Source organism: Pezoporus occidentalis, unplaced genomic scaffold (genome assembly GCF_034315485.1).
Source record: "Pezoporus occidentalis ecotype Australia unplaced genomic scaffold, CSIRO_AGI_Poc_V1 ctg30, whole genome shotgun sequence".
Classification (NCBI taxonomy): Eukaryota; Metazoa; Chordata; class Aves; order Psittaciformes; family Psittacidae; genus Pezoporus; species Pezoporus occidentalis.
In genome coordinates, this window is record NW_026914941.1 from 1,800,920 (window position 1) to 1,818,805 (window position 17,886).

General features: G+C 37.3%; 1 protein-coding gene across 2 annotated transcripts in view; it reads right to left on the reverse strand.

Moving 5' to 3' along the window:
* DIAPH2 (diaphanous related formin 2) overlaps positions 1–17,886 on the reverse strand; it is a 235,640-nt gene that overhangs the window by 25,640 nt on the left and 192,114 nt on the right. Inside the window, exon 28 of one of the 2 annotated variants that reach the window (XM_062627442.1) lies at positions 2,292–2,425. The exons of the other annotated variant lie outside the window; for it this stretch is intronic. Coding sequence (XP_062483426.1) covers positions 2,406–2,425 — 20 coding nt within the window. The 3' untranslated portion in view covers positions 2,292–2,405. Of the gene's footprint in view, positions 1–2,291; positions 2,426–17,886 lie in introns of those variants that run through there. 2 annotated transcript variants of the gene reach the window in all.

A 17,886-nucleotide genomic window follows, 5' to 3' on the forward strand; every position in this document is an offset into this window, starting at 1 on the left:
GGTTTTGGTGTGGTGGAGGTTTTTTGGTGGCTTTTTCTTTGTTTTGTTACTTTTTGTGGCCTTATTAAAACAAAGACTATCTGTAAGGACAGGAGTGACTGACAGATGTCTTTCCAGTGTTCATGGTGTGAAAACATGAAACACAAGCAACTTCAGCTTCGCTTTATTCTAAATATATGACATGTGCTAAGCCATTTTTTTTTTATTTTTTTTATTTTTAATCATAGGGCAACTTGGAGGAAATAGCAAATTATTTGGTCTAAACCTGTTTCTGCTTTGAGCTGTGGGATAAATGTTCAGTCACCACCAAAAACCGAAAAGTAGAGTTATGGTCTGAACAGGACTAAAGGAGTTATCAAAAGGTGCAAAAAAGTAATATTCTGTCATTTTATATGCCCACAAGGTGGATTATAATACAGGGGTGCTGAAGACAAAACCCTCATGAGTCCTGTCTGGAACAGAAACAAACCCACTCCATGTGAAAGTGCATCAAATCCTCCTACTCCCACAGAAACAATATCTGTCTGATGAGATTTTGTGCTCTTTGTCTGGAAGACATAATAGGAAAAAAGTCTCCAAACTAGTAAATCATTACTAAAAATAGCTTTTTTCTAGAAACGATCAAGATTATTTTATATAGAAAGACCATGCATTATCAACAGGAAAGCAAAATCAGCTACCTAAACTTTCATGATGGTAAACCAGAGTGGTTTAAACTTTCTAAGTAAGTATTTTCCTGTCGCTTCTAGTAAACCTGCTTGTTATCCCAAAAAGGATTTATGTCCACTGGCATTAGAGCTAGAATTCAAAATACTTGTCCAGATTCAATTGCAAATATGCATTTGCTTGTAGCTCATGGCTTTTTGAAGCTGAGCTTCAGAAACAATGAGTCAGATTTCCAAAACCTGGGATCATTGAGAACTGAATATTGTATCCTCAAGTTCACCCTAAATACAGAAGGAAGAACAAAATATAGGCAAGTAATTTTATTTACTTCAAAAAGACAGATGGGATGACATATGGGTTTAAAATACTGCAAAGCCTCCAAGACTAAAGCTATAAACCCATACATAATATGCAATATACATGTACATTTACAATGTATGCACTGTATATTATGTGTATATGTATACAAATATATACATATATATATGGGATAAACACATGGGATGTGGGAAAACTGATCAGAAATCCATCACACTAGGAAAAACAAGTAAAGGAAGCTGATTCACGGGAAGTACAACTCAGGAAAACACTTTCATATGGCTTCAGATAAGACATTAAATGATGTGCAGCAGCACACACAACTTAAATAAAGAAGAATAAAGAAAGAGAATAAAACTACCTCCCATATCTTGTAAATATAAAGCCATGCTATGTGGTGGAGGAATATACATCTGACATGTCATTACACAGGAATATAAGGTGTGGGTACAATACAGCTCTACATTCACTGATTCCTCAGACACACATAGGTAAAACATGACCCAGGCTACACAAATCTCTCGAGTGTTTGCAGCTCAATTGATTTTTCTTTCAGACATCCCGTGACAGCAGCTGAGGAGTGAAAATATAACTAACATTGCCATTGAAAGTAAATTCAATCATAGGGAATAACCAGAAACACAGGCTCTAAAGTGAAGTGGCAGTTTCTTGCAATGTAATATTACAATGTGAAAGTCTGTCCTTTAGCTTTCCTTTAAAATACAGTTGACTAGCTTACCCAGAAACCAATTCTTATTTTATTCTACCTAACTTATTCTTAACTTTTAAGATAGTACTATGTGATCTATAGATATGGCTACATAAATTCTTTACTAGAACTTGTGTAAGACAAGCAGCAACCCCCACCTGCAACCACGTACATTTATAACCCAGCTGAGAGGAAAAAGAAGTCTTAAGAAATTAAAATGCAAAGAAGGATTTATGAATTGAATTTATTTTTTTCTCCACCAGTCAGCCTAAGTTGAAACATGAATAACTGATTTAACACTGAAATGGTATTCAAATATTTGACTCCAATCCCCTATTGCTTCTAAATTCACTCAGAAGTCAAGATTATTAATTCTTCCTGACAGAAAATCAAGATTTAATGATCATCTGATAACCCTTAGGAATTACAAAGTAAACTTAGATGATAAGTCAGACAAAATAAAATGATTTTACATATATAAGGAAGGCATCATGCAGAATCCCTTGTTTGAGGCATTTCCTTTGGGTGAGCAACTAATTTTTAAGAAAACTTAGAGCAAAAAAGCATGTTTCAGAATGCCAGTAACAAGGTTACAAGCAAAAAGGGGACCTTTATTAACATCTGTGGACCTTTTACAGTGCTACGCTCTAATTAGATAAAATAGACAGAAACCCTCAAGCTTCACCTTCAAAACCTTCAAAAAGCTTTGGCTTCAAACACTGTCAAGGAAACCTAAAATAGGAAAATGTAAGGAAGAATTTTAACCCGGTGACCTGGTTGCAATAATAATGCTTACTTAAAGACAACACCACTTTCAAGATCAAGTTGCCTATTCACCAAGGCACATCAAGCCAAAGTTGTTGCAATAACGTGCTTTGTACAGTTTCCTAGAGAAGCTAATTTCAGAAATGATATGCTGTAAATGATTTTTAGGTAAATTTCTTGCTTTCAGGTCATGTCTGCAGGGAAGGAACATTAGAGCTGACAGCGGTGTAAATAATGGAGAGACACAAACTGCACAGCATGTGCACTGAGTTTTTCATTTATTCCCCCCCCCCCCCCACGCCAGAGCTCTCTGTGCCAGCAGAAATGCCCTTAAAACCAAGTACAAGCCACTGACAATCTATTTATATGTAAAATCGTAGACTCTCTCAAGTTGGAAGAGACCGATAAGGATCATCAAGCCCAACTCCCTGCTCTTGCAGGACTACCTAAAACTAACCCATATGACCAGGAGCATTAACCAGATGCCCCTTGAACTGTGAGCAGCTTGATGCCATGACAGCTGCCTTAGGGAGCCCATTCCAGTGACTAAGCCCGCTCTCAATGAAGAGCCTATCTGACCGTGTTCAACTCATATTTTGTAGATTCATGATATTTATACTTCAAAGCAACTAAGACTGTATCTGTCCAATGTACATACATTCCCTTTCCTTAACACAAAGTTATTATTACACACAAAGAGTTCAGCCAGGGGAGCATTCTGTCTAGCACCAAGTAAAAGATTACAGCAGAATATTTAAGAGCCAAAGTAAGCTCCAAAGGCAGTTCCAGTGGTGTAATAAAGAAATCCTGGCAGGTGTTGCTCTGAAATCCTTTAATTGTATAAACCTGAAACAGGATTTAGAGGGTCTCACTACCATGACCTTGCCGAACCTGTTTGTTTTACCCTGAGCATTTCAGCAGCACACATCACATGGAAGAGAGATGCATGCTCTGCTCTGTGCCATGTTTCAGGGAGAGAGACCAAAACAGCTGAGAAACCTCCCCTGATTGCAGGTACTAGTATGTAAGTGGTTGAGGAATGTTAATTGCTTGACCAAAAGCCACAGCAAAATCTCCAACTGATCAATACAAAACACAAACTTCTATAAAGCACAGTTTGATTTATGTTCTGTCATTTAACTCTTCTGTACAGCAGTTGACAATAGATTTTGGAGATCTTTACATCTGCAGAAAAGCTGAGTGAAAATGAAAGATAGTTCCTCTTTCCTTATTGCGATTCTAACTCCCTCAGCATTTTTGCCCTATCAGCATGTATTTCACCCAAATGTAGTTTTATTTTTAACAGCATGCTTCTGACATTGGCAAAGGGCTTCGTTGATTTCTATGACAATCTCCACACATTTGAATTGTGCATTTAATCCATTCTTGATCTGTATATAGTTCTTGATTTGTACACATCATTACTATTAAGTGAATTGCAGAACACAGACCCATTTAAAGGTGAAAGCTTCTTTGTGTTGTCCTTCATTCTAACTTTAGATGACTTCTGGGTTCTGCAATGATGCCATTCTTATCTGTGAAATCTATTTCTTTGCTATTTTTAACATAAAACTTTAAAGGCACGCTGAAAAGTGCTGAATGTCTTAAGTGGTACACGAGGAACTTGGGACTTGCAGGAAGTAATTAATTCTCTTTTGCCTTTAGACCCCTCCCTTCTCTATCTTCCCATTCTGCTTTGTCAAGCTGAAGAAGTATTTTGAGATACCATCTGGCTATTAAAGAAAGTGGAAGAAGGAAGCTTTAAAAGCAGCCATAGTAATGATAAAAAACCTACCAGTACGTGCACCAAAAAAGAATAGCCAAATTAATTTATTTCACAATGTGTCAATGCCTTTCTTCTTCACTTAGGGCTTACAATAAAAGCAGGAAAAACAACATGAAAGCTAGTTTAAAAATCCATTGTTTGGGTTTTTTTTTTAGGTAGTTTTTTTGACTTACATGCATTTGACCTAGTCCCAAGAATGTCCCTTAAAACTTCCTCCTCCTGCCCCCAAACATTCTGAACTGGATTATGTCATTTCAGTGACGCATTGAGCACTAAATTGAAACACAAAAAGAATCTGGGGAAGAAATTCCTGTGAAAGCTCATATAACAAAACACCAATCAACAAACTCCCAACAGGAAATGTTGGAGGCTGGTAATCTGAACATATTTGCATACTAATCAAGTATTCCTTTAAGAATTGCTACAGAAAACATATATATATTATAAAGATTGGTGTTACTGTATCCTCTATGGTAGTTATGATTAAGGAGACAAACCCCATTAGACATGTTTTAGAGAGGAGAGGCTGATGGAGGTGAGCTTTTGAAAAGAACACAGTTTCACTCCCGAAGAATACAGAAGTAAATTTCAATGCCTGTGTCATGACAGATCTCAGAAGAAAGACAACACTTTCTATATCTGTACATGTGGTCATTTTGGCAGTGAAGTTCCTGCTACTTTTCTCTTTGAATTCCTCAGTCTCCAACGCAATTTATTTGTTCATGAATCTACAAAATGTAAGATAATTACTGGACCTGGAAAGCTTTCCTCTAGGACACCTCCACGAGTTGAATTCGTATTTATTAACAGCTGCCTAATACAGATAGGTTTGATATAGTGTTGATATAATGGGTGTATACCTCTATCAAGCTGCTATACAGGGAAAATCAGCATTATATATAGAAGCTGGTTTAAGTTAATTTTTCCTCTTCAAAGTATATGCAGAAGCAATGGGGCTCTGTGTGTGTGCATTTCTGTGAGAGACATTAAAAGTGAATGACACGAGGACACAACCAGAATGTAGGTTGCACTGAATATGTGAAATAGAACTAACAACAAAGTACTTGGGAATTTTAGTGAGGAATATAAAAACACATGGAAACTCAAACACACAGTGAACCTGTAAGAGCAATGATATTTGAGGCTTTCTACAGTCACAGACCCTTGTTTTAGTAATGCTGAAATCCTAGGAATTTGGATGGTAACCCAAGTTCCTAGGAAAACAACATCAGTTGTAAGATTTATAATCAGTTGAATCATAGACTGAACCAAGTTGGAAAAGACCTTTAAGATCATCAAGTCCAACCATTCGCCAGTACTGCTAAGGCCACCACTAACCCATGTCACTGAGGGCCTCGTCTACACAGTATGTGAGCTCTTCCAGGGACAGTGACTCCACCACTGCCCTGGGCAGCCTGTTCCAATGCCTGACTATACTCTGCAGGAAAAAATAGTTTCTAATATCCAATCTAAAGCTCCTCTGACACAGCTTGAGGCCCTTTCCTCTTGTCCTATCGCTTGTTACTTTGGAGAAGAGACCAGCCCCTTCCTGCCTCCATCTTCCTTTCAGGTCGTTGTAAAGAGCGATAAGGTCCCCCTTGAGCCTTCTCTTCTCCAAACTAAACAATTTTTAATATGTTTTTAATACAGCTTCTTATACTATCTGTGTAAGTACTGAAAACCAGTAAAATATAAAGATGGGAAGTGGCAACGCATACCAAAGGGATAAAAAAAAGGGAAAATACATAGGACAGAGTGAACAGAGAAAAAAAAACATAAGGAATGTAAGTATTTTAAGAGAACGCAGTAATCTTTGCTACCTAATAGCAATGCACAGGCATAATTCTGTCATCAAGAAGTAACTTGCTCAAAATAACTTGCTTGGCTAGTATTTCCCCTTTTTAAAGGGTAAATATTAAACATTCAACTTATAGAAGGACTGGATAAACTTAAAAAAGCTAATATACGAGCTTTAAAAAAAACTTCATATTTACTGAAAAGGAAAAGCAGCCATTTTCTTTTCATTTCCAAAATCCCACTATTTTACCTCTAAACTCTCTTCCTACACAGATATTAATCTATATTAATTACAAAAAATTTTTTGGTTTGCAGCATATTTCCATCTTCTCTACCTTGAATTTGCGCTTTGATTAAGGTTGAAGTTTATGTCAACCATAAGAGCTGGATGATGTTTTGCCTGCAAGCTCCTTTCAAGTACACACTGTTACAGATGATTTTTAAATGTAAAAATACAGAATTCATATGTTAATAACTTCAGGCAGGAAATCCAAGCTTTCCTGCAGAAGGTGTTCTGCACAGATTCATGAAAACTCCTAAGAGTATGGACAAGCAACGTCATATGAAAGATGCTTTGAAACCCTTTGATAAGACCTTTTCTGTTTCCACCTATAAATCTTTATGTGCTTTGACTTAAAATTGCTCATAGTTCATGGCAAGACTATTGGAAACTGAGCAGGAAATAAGTTGTGATATGTTTTGTACATTTTGGCAGCTGATCAGGAGAGCAATGCTTAATCCACCCTGTTCATCTCACAGGGATACAGACCGGGGACAGAGCATTAAGAGGCTAGGTACTGCCATTTTGGCTGGGAAAGGACTCACCTTACAGCTCTTAAACCATGATAACCATAAGCCCAGCCCTGAAGAGCTTCAAACTTTGCGCTTATCCCACTCCCACCTTCCCTCCCATCCCCCAGGAGAGTTGCTGTCTGCAATTTTAAATGCCTAAGTTGTAACAAAATGTAACAGATGGTGGCATTTGTGGAGCTGATGTAATTGCTGTCTTCCACGCAGTAAATAGAAGTGATAATGATAAATGATGCTAAAAAATATGCTGTTATGGCTTTAAATTAACTACACAGACAAAATTTCCCTTTAGATTAACATTCCATAGAACTTTTTCATTAGACTGGTCCAAAAATTTTAATTTAATTGTTTACCTTGTAGCACTTTCCTATTTTTATTTCCTAGGAAAAACCCTACTTCAAGGTTAAAGGCTAAGATCCATTATTTCTGTACGTGATGAGGGGAAAAAAAAACCTGAATTCCTTTTCCACTAGAAGCTTCATTTTGATCTCAATCTAGAGGATAAAATTCTTCATTTTGAAGACTGCCAAGGAAACTTTGAATAACTGCAGCTAACACTAAATACTACCTACAATGTAGTCCCCAGACACATTCCCTGCAATTTCCTCATTATATTTCAATTCCCATCCACAATTGCTCCTCTTTTGCTCCTGACCACCCCCCTCAGTTGTGCTAAGGCCGCTGTTCTGTACGGCCACAGTTTATCCAGAACCACACATGCTGTTTATGAACCACAGCAACTCACACACCTCCTATCAGCCTGAGATGTCAACAACCAACAGAATAGGAATGTCACATTCAAAAGCAGTTAACAGTTTAATTTAGTTCCATATTAAACAATGGAATCTACTTTTTCCAGACAATCTGTGACCAAATTGCAGATTTCTATATATACAGCGCTGGATGTATATGAACGTAGATACATACATAACTCAAGTAGGGTTGTGTGTACATATATATATACACCACCCCCAACACATGCACACACACTTCTGTTCTGCCAGACATTATTTAATTGGTAGAAAGCTGATTTTAAAAATATATCACTATTAGATGATGCTGAAGAGGCTTTTTTCTTCTTCAGACTACAGGCATACATTTTATATTTCTAATAGCAAATTACATTTGACATCTAATTTAAAATGCCAGTTACCCTAATCTAAAGCTCTACTACAACACACTGATAAAGCAAAGAAACTTTCCATAGGACAAAGCCAATTTTTTTATTTCGCGATAATTTTAGTCATAAGTAATTGAAAATGTAATTTAGAACTCATTCCTTTACGTGGTTAATTACAGCAGAAAGATGATAATCCCATAAAGTAATAATTTTCTCTCTGAATCATGGTATCAGAGTAAATAAAATAATAACATTCAAATTAATATAAGTATTTGAATCATACTGAAAACTGTGTAATCCAGTCCTGATGGTCAGGCATGACGTTACAAGCGTGTCCTAGCAGGTGATAAACTGACCAATCTAGAGCATTCTACAAAACTTGTAACAGACAGTTCTTATCTCATTATTTCATCACAAGAACAAAATAGTTTTATTCAATCATGACCATGCAATTAGTCCACAACTCTTCTTAAGATGAGAAGAATATATTTCCTAATGTCATCAGGCAAATAACACAACAAAGCCAAGGCTTTAACTCTGTTCTATGTGAATTGTGCACCTCTTTCTTCAAAAGGAAAATAAAGGGCATGTGTTTATCCTAAATATCTGATTTAGAAAGAGAATGAAAATTCTTTTGCAGCCATTGTATTCAATCCACCTGCAGCAGAATCCATAACTATTCCTCTTCTGTAAAGGGAACTAAATGAACTCCTTGTCCTTGTTCCTGAAAAACAAAAGCCTCATTTGACCTAAAAATCTTTGCATCAGTCCCTAAAGTCCATAGCTTTTCTCTGCCTAGATTCAGCAGATCAGAAGGGTATCGGTAGGTATGTGGTTGATGCAATTAAAGCCTTCTGAACATTTTTGTCTGAAGATCTTTAGAATAATTAAAGTGGGTTTACTATAGCTGAATAGAAAATACCTGTCACGCATGAATCACATCAGAGCTTTGCTGTGCTGAGCTCCATGGCTAATTTTAAATTGCTAGCATTCCACCTGCAGTTAAATTTTCTAATTTGGTAACACAACATGTCCTACTCTGGTCTAAAATATGGATTTTCCTAGTAATTTCAATTCTCTAGGCACGGATAATTTTAAACTCTGAATATCATCTTCCCAAGGATGTGTGTCCCTGCAGAAAGGCTTTAGTCACTCCCCAAGTATAGTGCAAACGATCGTTTCATGATAGATTATACCTGACAGTCCTTAGCAAGAATGTCAAGTATCACAAATATTGGCCAATAAATAGCACACACTGCAAAGGCTGCAAATGTCAGTATCCCAACACTAAACCTCAGCATGAGAAACATTTGCAGAGACAGTGTCATCATACCATGACTAGTGCACAGCAGTGCTTTCAACATAAGTCTATTAGAATCATAGAATGGTTTGGGTTGGAAAGGACCATAAGATCATTTAGTCCTAACTCCCTACCATGGGCAGGGACACCTCACTCTAGACAATGTTGCCCTAAGGCTCTGTCCAACCCGGCCTTGAATGTTGCCAGGGATTAGGATGTCTTTAAGTACTTAGTTCTATAAAACATAAATACCACATTGATGTCTATTTTCATTTGTATGTAATGCAGTGAGGGGATGTGAAAGTTACGCTGTCTGTGGTGAGTCACCTTGACTATACCACCACATTCCTGCTGAAAGCAAGAAGCAGGCACTGTCCAATGGAACAGCCAAATCACCATGGCGCTCTCTCATCACATTCTTATTTCTCTTTTTCATTTCTCTCCCCAAAAGCCTGAAATACTTACTTTATTTCAGGACTGTAATGTGCATTTCATTATCAGCACACTCATACTTTACTTTAAAGTAATTATTTAAAGACTCAGACTATATTTGAAGTTGCATGAAAAAATTCCAACTAATGTATTTCAATTTACTAACCCGGAGGTTGTACTTCAAAAATCAACACTGTCTTAAAGGCAACTTGTTGCCCTTTGTGTAATATGAATTCTGTTAGAGTAAAATAACACATCACAAACCTGCCAGAGCTTTATCTGTATGGAAATCACTTCCAAACTCAACAGCCTCAAAGAGTGCCTAAAATCTACTGTAATTTGGATTATGAATTTATTTGTATTACGAATTATACGACCAGAAATGAAAATGGTCACCATCTTATCAATTCTGCAGCCTCCCCAATATGCTAGTTTGAGTTGCTTTTCATTGAAAAGAACAGAAGCACACCTGCTCTGACATCCTTACAAATAAGTAAAAACTGATTCAAGAAAGGTCACTAATTAAATGACAGCTGTGTGAAATAGAACAAAATGATTTTAATGATAAAAGCATTTTCTTACTTTAAAAGCGTGTAGTTTTCTGACTGCTGGAAAAATAAATACCTCATTGCTTTTATGCTCACTTTCTGAGGGGCTCAGATATATGAGAGTGATGATTCTTACTGCTTTTAAAGGCGGTAAAAGGTGAAGAGAAGCGACTTGTATTATGTCTAAATAAAACACTGTTTCCCCAGTAGCACCCCTTCTCAGCACAATCTCACTGTTTTAAAGCAACTGCATGATCCTCACTTGTCACCTGGAAGCCCATTGTAGGAAAAAAACCCAACCTAATCAATGAAAGGGTCACTATCATCTGCTAAAACCCTGTCTTTAGGGCTTGGCGCAGGGGGTTTGATTCAGTAGACCTGAATGGTTACTTAGACCAAATGCATTTGGAAATTAAATATTATTTAAAGATCAAGAAATGAAAAACACATGTTTAAAATTAATACTAATTCACAACTATTAGACCAAGCAATGATCTCTACATTGCTGATAAATATTACCTCTTAATGAACACTATTTCAGAGTGACAGGTCTGCCACAAGATGATGACTGCCCGCTTTGTGCTGTAAGACTTGCAAGCTCAGCACACATTTAATACACCTAACAGTACTTTATATTTGTCTGAGGATATAAAAGTCTGTTTTCATAAAACAGATGAAACCAAAGTTAGAAGATAAATACTACAACTAGAAGATACAACTATCTTGCCCACTGTGTAGCCAAATAAAATTGAACTCAGCAAAATAAAGAAGTTTGCAAAGATGTTTTCTTGGGGTTTGTTTTTGTTTTGTGGAAAACGTCAGCGGATCATTTGGTCTTTTCATTAGTAGCTGGGAGAATGCCCAGGTAAGAAAATCTAAAATCAGCAATACAGCAACTTGAACTGGCTACTGCTTGGTGGCAGAGCACAGAGGACTGATTACAGAAACCTGCTGTAACTTGAATACTATTTCCTTGGCCAGCAACCTGAAGTATTGCCACTATCTTTATGCCTGCCTAAGTGAACAAACTTGTGGAATATGGAGAACTTCCCTTTTCTCTTCCATGTCTTATTCCAAAGACAAAGTTCTAGACCAGGTATAATGATGAAGTCACCGTCACTTCAGTCTTAAAGCACTTATGACTACATATATCCACTGCTGTGTGAAACTAATATACGTACTTTTAGCCACAGTATTCACACTTTTGTCTCCTACCCTCAGCTGAAATGATGTGATCTAAGTGATGTAACTACTTAAAAAACAAAGCAAAACAAGATCTGGAAGGTGAAGTGGTTAAACTGGTCACCTTACACTTAAAAACTCCATTAATACATACACACTGTCTTAGTGCAATGTGAGAAGACAGCTTGCTGGTAACCTAAGGCTGTTCTGGCAACAGGATCTATGGATTATATAGAAATAAGCTGCATTTTTACTTCAGCATATGCTACTACTACTACATTAATATCATAAGGAATGAAAATGGTACAGTTAATGTTTAGAAAAAGTATACATACTGAACATTCCTGTTCAATAAATTCAACAGCAAAAAACAGCAGTAGCAGCAAGACCCTCTTTTTCAATATAAAATGAGGAATAAAGACAAATGAAACCAATATCTAAAGAAATAACTACAATTATTTTCTAAGTGAAACATTTTCTTCAAAGCATGACAATCAGACAAATGGGGAGTGACACTACAACGAACAGGCACCATGGATTATCATAGCAGGAAAATTTACACTACAACTAGCAGGCACCATGGATTATCCTAACAGGAAAATTTACATGGCAGATAAGCTGAAAGTGTATAAACAAACTGAAATTACATATCAGTTCTCAATCACAAAGTATTTGACATTTTGGTTTGTTTCTGCATTCAGAGTCACTTCTGAGCTAATGTCTGCTTAGAGTCAATAGATATTTTACAGGTTCATGAAATGCTTGTGCCAGCACAGAATTTACATACATGAATGTGTGTCTTTATAGATACAACCGTACCTGTACATACAGAGACACAATTTTCAGTCTCCCTTTCTGCACAGCAAAAATCAGTTTTAAGCCCTGCATGTTCCCATTCTAGAGCACCAAGATGAAGTGAATGATAAAAAGACATGCTATTTTTTGAAAGATAGAATGTTTTGACATTTACTTTTAAAGTGTTTTACCTCTCACATCTGTAATTTGCACCATAGACAGGTTGTCTAAAGTATGTTCTCAAATATATCAGTCTTGCTCATGGAACATTTTACTCAGATTTGTCTGCTACATTCAAATATTATCTGAGGTACTCCTATGTATAACATGACATGAAAGATTTCTTCATAATTCCTTTGGAAAACTGCTAGAATCAGGGCAAGTGCACACTGACAAACATGACAAGGATCACCGTCACCCTCTATGATTTAGAGGTACAAGTAACAAAAGAAAAAGCATTCAAAAATCCTAAATAGTAGAACTAAACTACAACCAAAAAGAGAAACGATGTGCTCCATTACTAGGCTTTTTGTCTTTTGGGTTACCATAAAATTCACAACCATGTGAATGAATGAATATAATGTTTGCTACTATTTCCTTAGATATTTCTGTCCTCTACCTAGGAACCCCAATAGGCTCCTGGTCTTAGAAGCAGAGCATTTTACTTCTGGACACTCTTTATACATTTCTAGAGTTTCTGGAACAATGTCTTTTTAAAGACAGCAAGTACTGAGTATGAGGGAATCAGTGCTATACTTGTAAATAATTCACCAATGATCAGAGGTAAAATTTGACACACAACTTACACCTTCATCCTCCTCTGAAGCACTGCCACTTTCTGACTCTTCAGCAAAAGGTTTAGAAGCATGTTAACTTTTTCTAAACTTGAAGTTTGGGAAGCTGCATGCAGAATGGCCAAATTTACTTAAATAATGACTTGTAAAGAATGCCTTGTGGATATTTGAATCCTATAGAAACGGTACAGCATTTAAGTATCTTCAATACATATACACAGAGTGAAATCTTCATGATTTGTTTGTGACATTTGGGCAATATATAAATCTACATGAAACAAGCACTGCCCAGTTGAACCCAGAAAACTTGGGAATTCCTAATCACTGAGTGTGAATAAAAAATAAACAGTCCATATCATTTTAGATGCAGCATACACAGCTATATATACACACACAATTACACATATAGTTCACTACTTAGAAAACACTTCTGCTACTACTTCACACCTCCACTTTGATATCTCTAATACTAATTGTAGAAGACATCTGTGGAAAGACTGAATGATAAACTCATACTTCTTTAACACAATGCTGAAGTGTACAACACTCTAAATAGAACGTCTAGAGATCCCACAAGAGCTGCATTACCATTCAAAGTCTTATTTTAAGTATATCTTGCTTCATAATAGTTATTGTTGATAGATAATTGAAGGTTGTTTTGCTTTCCAAATTCACAGGTAATCTATTACATGAATAAAGAATTTATTTAGTTTTACAGCAAGATGCACTCTGCTGTTAAAACAGCTGTTTAAAACAGCTCACAAGTGAGAAATTCTAAGTGCTAAGTACACATCAAAACTAACAAATAATGAGTAAAAGTAACGTATATCCTCCACATTCTGCCCATATATGCAAGTACACCACCACAGCCCTCTTATTGCTGTGAAAGTGAGAGCAAAACAAAGTTCACAAAATAAAGCATAAAAGCACCTAAAATATGGTGGGAACAAGCAGATACTCTCTATATGTTTTAAGAGATATGGCCCAATTTTCAGTGTGGTTAAGTCTTATTTCTTGGTAAATGCTTATACAGTTTCATAATTTCTTACAAGTGGCTACCTTGTGCCTTGAAATATGCAGGTTCCAGTTTTCAGTAGTGGTAATATATTACAGTATCCAGCCTGAAAAGAAGCTCAGTGTCTAACTGAAGAGCAACTGGCTTTCATATTTGCAATTGAGAACGTGTAAAAAAACACCTGCAAAATATTATTTCCAGTTCAATTACCACTGTACTGCTTGTAAGTTAATAAAGCCTTATGAAGATCAGACACTGAGGAGGACGTATGATTATACATCTGATGGAGAGAAATGGCGCAGTTAGGGAGAATGATTCTGTCTGCAACTTGAGGATGTGTAAAAAGAAAGTTTCTGCCTTAATATATGCTGTTTGAAAGCCCTGAACTAGTTTTCAAAACTTTATCCTTCAAAGGCATTCTTAATATTCAAAAAGACCTGGCTAATTAACTCCTAAAACTACCTCAAGTCCAGCCTGCTTCTTCTGCTCCTTAGAACAGTATTAATTACACAGATTAAGCACTGGAATTCCAGCTGTCACCTTCCAATCGCTTTCTTCCTTTTTAAATAAGGTGCTTTTGTGCTGATCTCTCCCTTTGCTTTGAGAAGAGCTTTGGATGGGTTGTTTTTATGATTTAGCAATTCCAAAGGATGTGGCAGTATGGAAAGCACATTTAAGCACTTACAGGAAACACAGCTCTTGCTGAAACATTATGACATCTGGTAATCAGATCAAGTTTTAACTGAGAAAATTATCCTAACACTCAAATGATAGTTACAGAGAAGGTCATGGCACTATGATCAGAAGGGTGCATGGTGACAGCACAGGGAGCCCAAGGCAAGAGTTCTTTCAGGGTACATTCCTTCTTTAGTTAAAGGAAAGCCAATTCAACTCCATCATGGCAACAACTGATTACAGCAAGGCTCCCAGACAAGTGCTGGAAACGTTTTTTGCTATAAATACTCCAGACAGCTGGACAGGGAAGCAGACCCTAATCTATGTCTCTTCTCTCAGCGAAAGGTTAGATGAGATAACCTCAGAGGTCCCTTCCAGACTAGAGTTTTCTATGAGTCTGTGAATGCATAAGGCTACATAAACTACCACCACTGCAGTTCCCTCCCCTTTCTGTATTCCCGTTTGGAGGAAGGTGGCCAGAATAAGAATATTTCAGGGTATTTTATCTGTGTGATTGCAGCTACCCTTACTGTAAGAATCAAGTAGCTAATACAGTGGGAGCAGCTCCATGGAAGTGTACTTAGTTGTGAAAAGGTCACTTGATTACTTTTGCCAGCGTGCAGGGCTCCTCCTCCCAGGCTCATGGCAGGGCTCGCTTAAGCATGTATGTGCAGACAGTGCTCTCCACCTATGATGCCAAGCATGAGCCATTCTCTGGCCTTAAGCCTTGTGAAGGTCATGGGCTCTCTACCTATGCCTTTTAGGTAAGCATGTGCAGTAAGTGGGATGGAGATGCTGATCAATTTGAAAATAGAATAAGAAATATCAGAAATACCTAAGTCCCCTGGCCCAGAAATCATTATGAATAGCTCACACAGGACTTATGGCAAAAATCTAAATTACTCAAATTATATTTTAATCAAGGTCTGCTAATATTTACCCAGTGTGCTCAGCAGGAAGCACTCTCCTGGAGTTCCAGCACCGATAAACTGCCCAAGTTCTGTATGCTTATAAATACAATAAATTGTCACATTCAAAGTACGTGCTCAGTTTCCCACAGATATGAAGAGGAATTCTCACATTTTGGAGTAACATAAAATTTATCTGGGGTCAGATGCAGACTAACTCAGCACACACCTACAAAGGATCCAGAGTTAGGTTAATACAGGCAACTGTCCTCACCAGCTCAAGTTTCTCCTGCCACCACTTTCTAGACGTCTGTGTGAATTGCTGTCGTGGTTTAAACCCAGTCAGGTAACTCGTTCACTCACTCCCCCCCTTATTTTCCTCCCCCTACTCCCGGAGGGATGGAGAGGAGAATCGAAAAGAATGCAACTCCCACGGGTTGAGATAAGAACAGTTTAGTAACTAAGGTATAACACAAATCACTACTGCTACCACCAATAATAACAATGATAAAGAAAATAACAAGGGAAGAGAATACAACATTTCACCACCAGCTGACCGATAACTCGCCCCCCAAGCCCAACCAAGCTCTGACCCATACTTCCTCCAACCCTGCAGTCTCCCAGCCCTTCTGGCTAACTCCCAGTTACATCCTGGGCATGACGTGCTGTGGTATGAAATACCTCTTTGGCTAGCTTGGGCCAGGTGTCCTGTCTCTGCTTCCTCCCGGCTTCCCCTCCTCCCTGGCAGAGCATGAGGCTCACAAAGTCCTTGGCCAAACCAAAACATTCTTGTTATCAGCTCTGTTCCCGAGCTGAAAGTCAAAACACAGCACTGCACCAGCTACCAAGAAGGAGAGAAATGACTGCTACTGCTGAACCCAGGACAATTGCTCATCACTAAACCAGAACTCTCCAACTCTCCCTAGTCCCATCTTCCTTGCTACATCATTTCTAGCTCACTGTGAACAACACAGGCTCCCAATTTCCACAGAACTTCAGCATTATCTTCAAACTAAGACTTCTTACAGAGGTTCTCTTCTGAGAAGACACACAAACAGCATTTCCTTCAAACTTCAGTAAGGCAGATATGTTACAATTCCCAGTTACTGTCTATCTATGCTGATATTTATCTAAAGTGGGTATTTACCTTCATGAGAAAAACACAGAAATTAGAAGTAGTTCTATGCTACAGCTATCTACAGCCCGTAAAAGTGGAACTGAATATGGTAAAAAAAATTACTATATACAGCATTTGCTCTGTATAGGATGTTCTTCTTTTGCTTACTGTTAACAAACAATACAAGAAATACTAAAATAGCTTCACCTAATGAAGACACATTTTTCTTCTTAGACAGCTTGAAAACAGGGAGGGTAACTTGTGGCATTAAAATTGCTTAAATTATCAAATCCACTGAAACGCAACAACACTCATATAAGCACAATTTCATAAAACCTTTTGAAGGCATGGAAATAATATTTTCAGTATACAGTAAGAGACTCAAATTTTAAGAAAGAAATGATCTAGAGGTGGTAAACACACTGCAAAGAGTATCATGGACATGTAATGACAAAATAAATTTTATCCCCAGGTAATCAAGAGTTAGGGATGCAGCAGCTAGTCATCTCTACACAAATAACTTCAAAACTAAGACTCAAATCAATGTCTAACAGCCGCCAGCAACTAGACCTCCTGTGTAAAATACCTTCTTCGCTTCCCAAAAGGAAAGAATATTCTCCACAAATATCCTTCGCATGAATGCCAAAAAGGCAGATTTGGACAAATACAACACTTGTATTTTGCAAGTCTTCAGAAGGAGAGTTTTCTCTTTTGTGAGAAAACACTACAGCATTCTAGTCACTACCTAGCTGACAGTACATCCTGCTTCCCTGGAGTTCTGGGAATTGCAGATCACAAGGGGTTTATTGTTGAAATGCAAGTATACTTCAGGCCAATAATTCCTGTCTAGACTATCTGTGGAGAATCACCTTCAAACCATGCTAACAACTCTCTCTTCTACAACATATTGCAGGAATTGGGTGCTTATAAAGCTAGAAATAAATTTTCACAAAAGCACTTCAATACACATTTATATATTGTAACAAGTGTTTCTCTTAATTATTCGTCAAAAGGTAAAGTTCTAGGATGTATGTTCCACTACTAGCAGATCATACTTAAGAATGACCATATGGTTTCTACCCATGTAATATAAATGATAATGCTATATGCTTATCATAAAAGTCAAGCATATACATTATTACTTCTTGT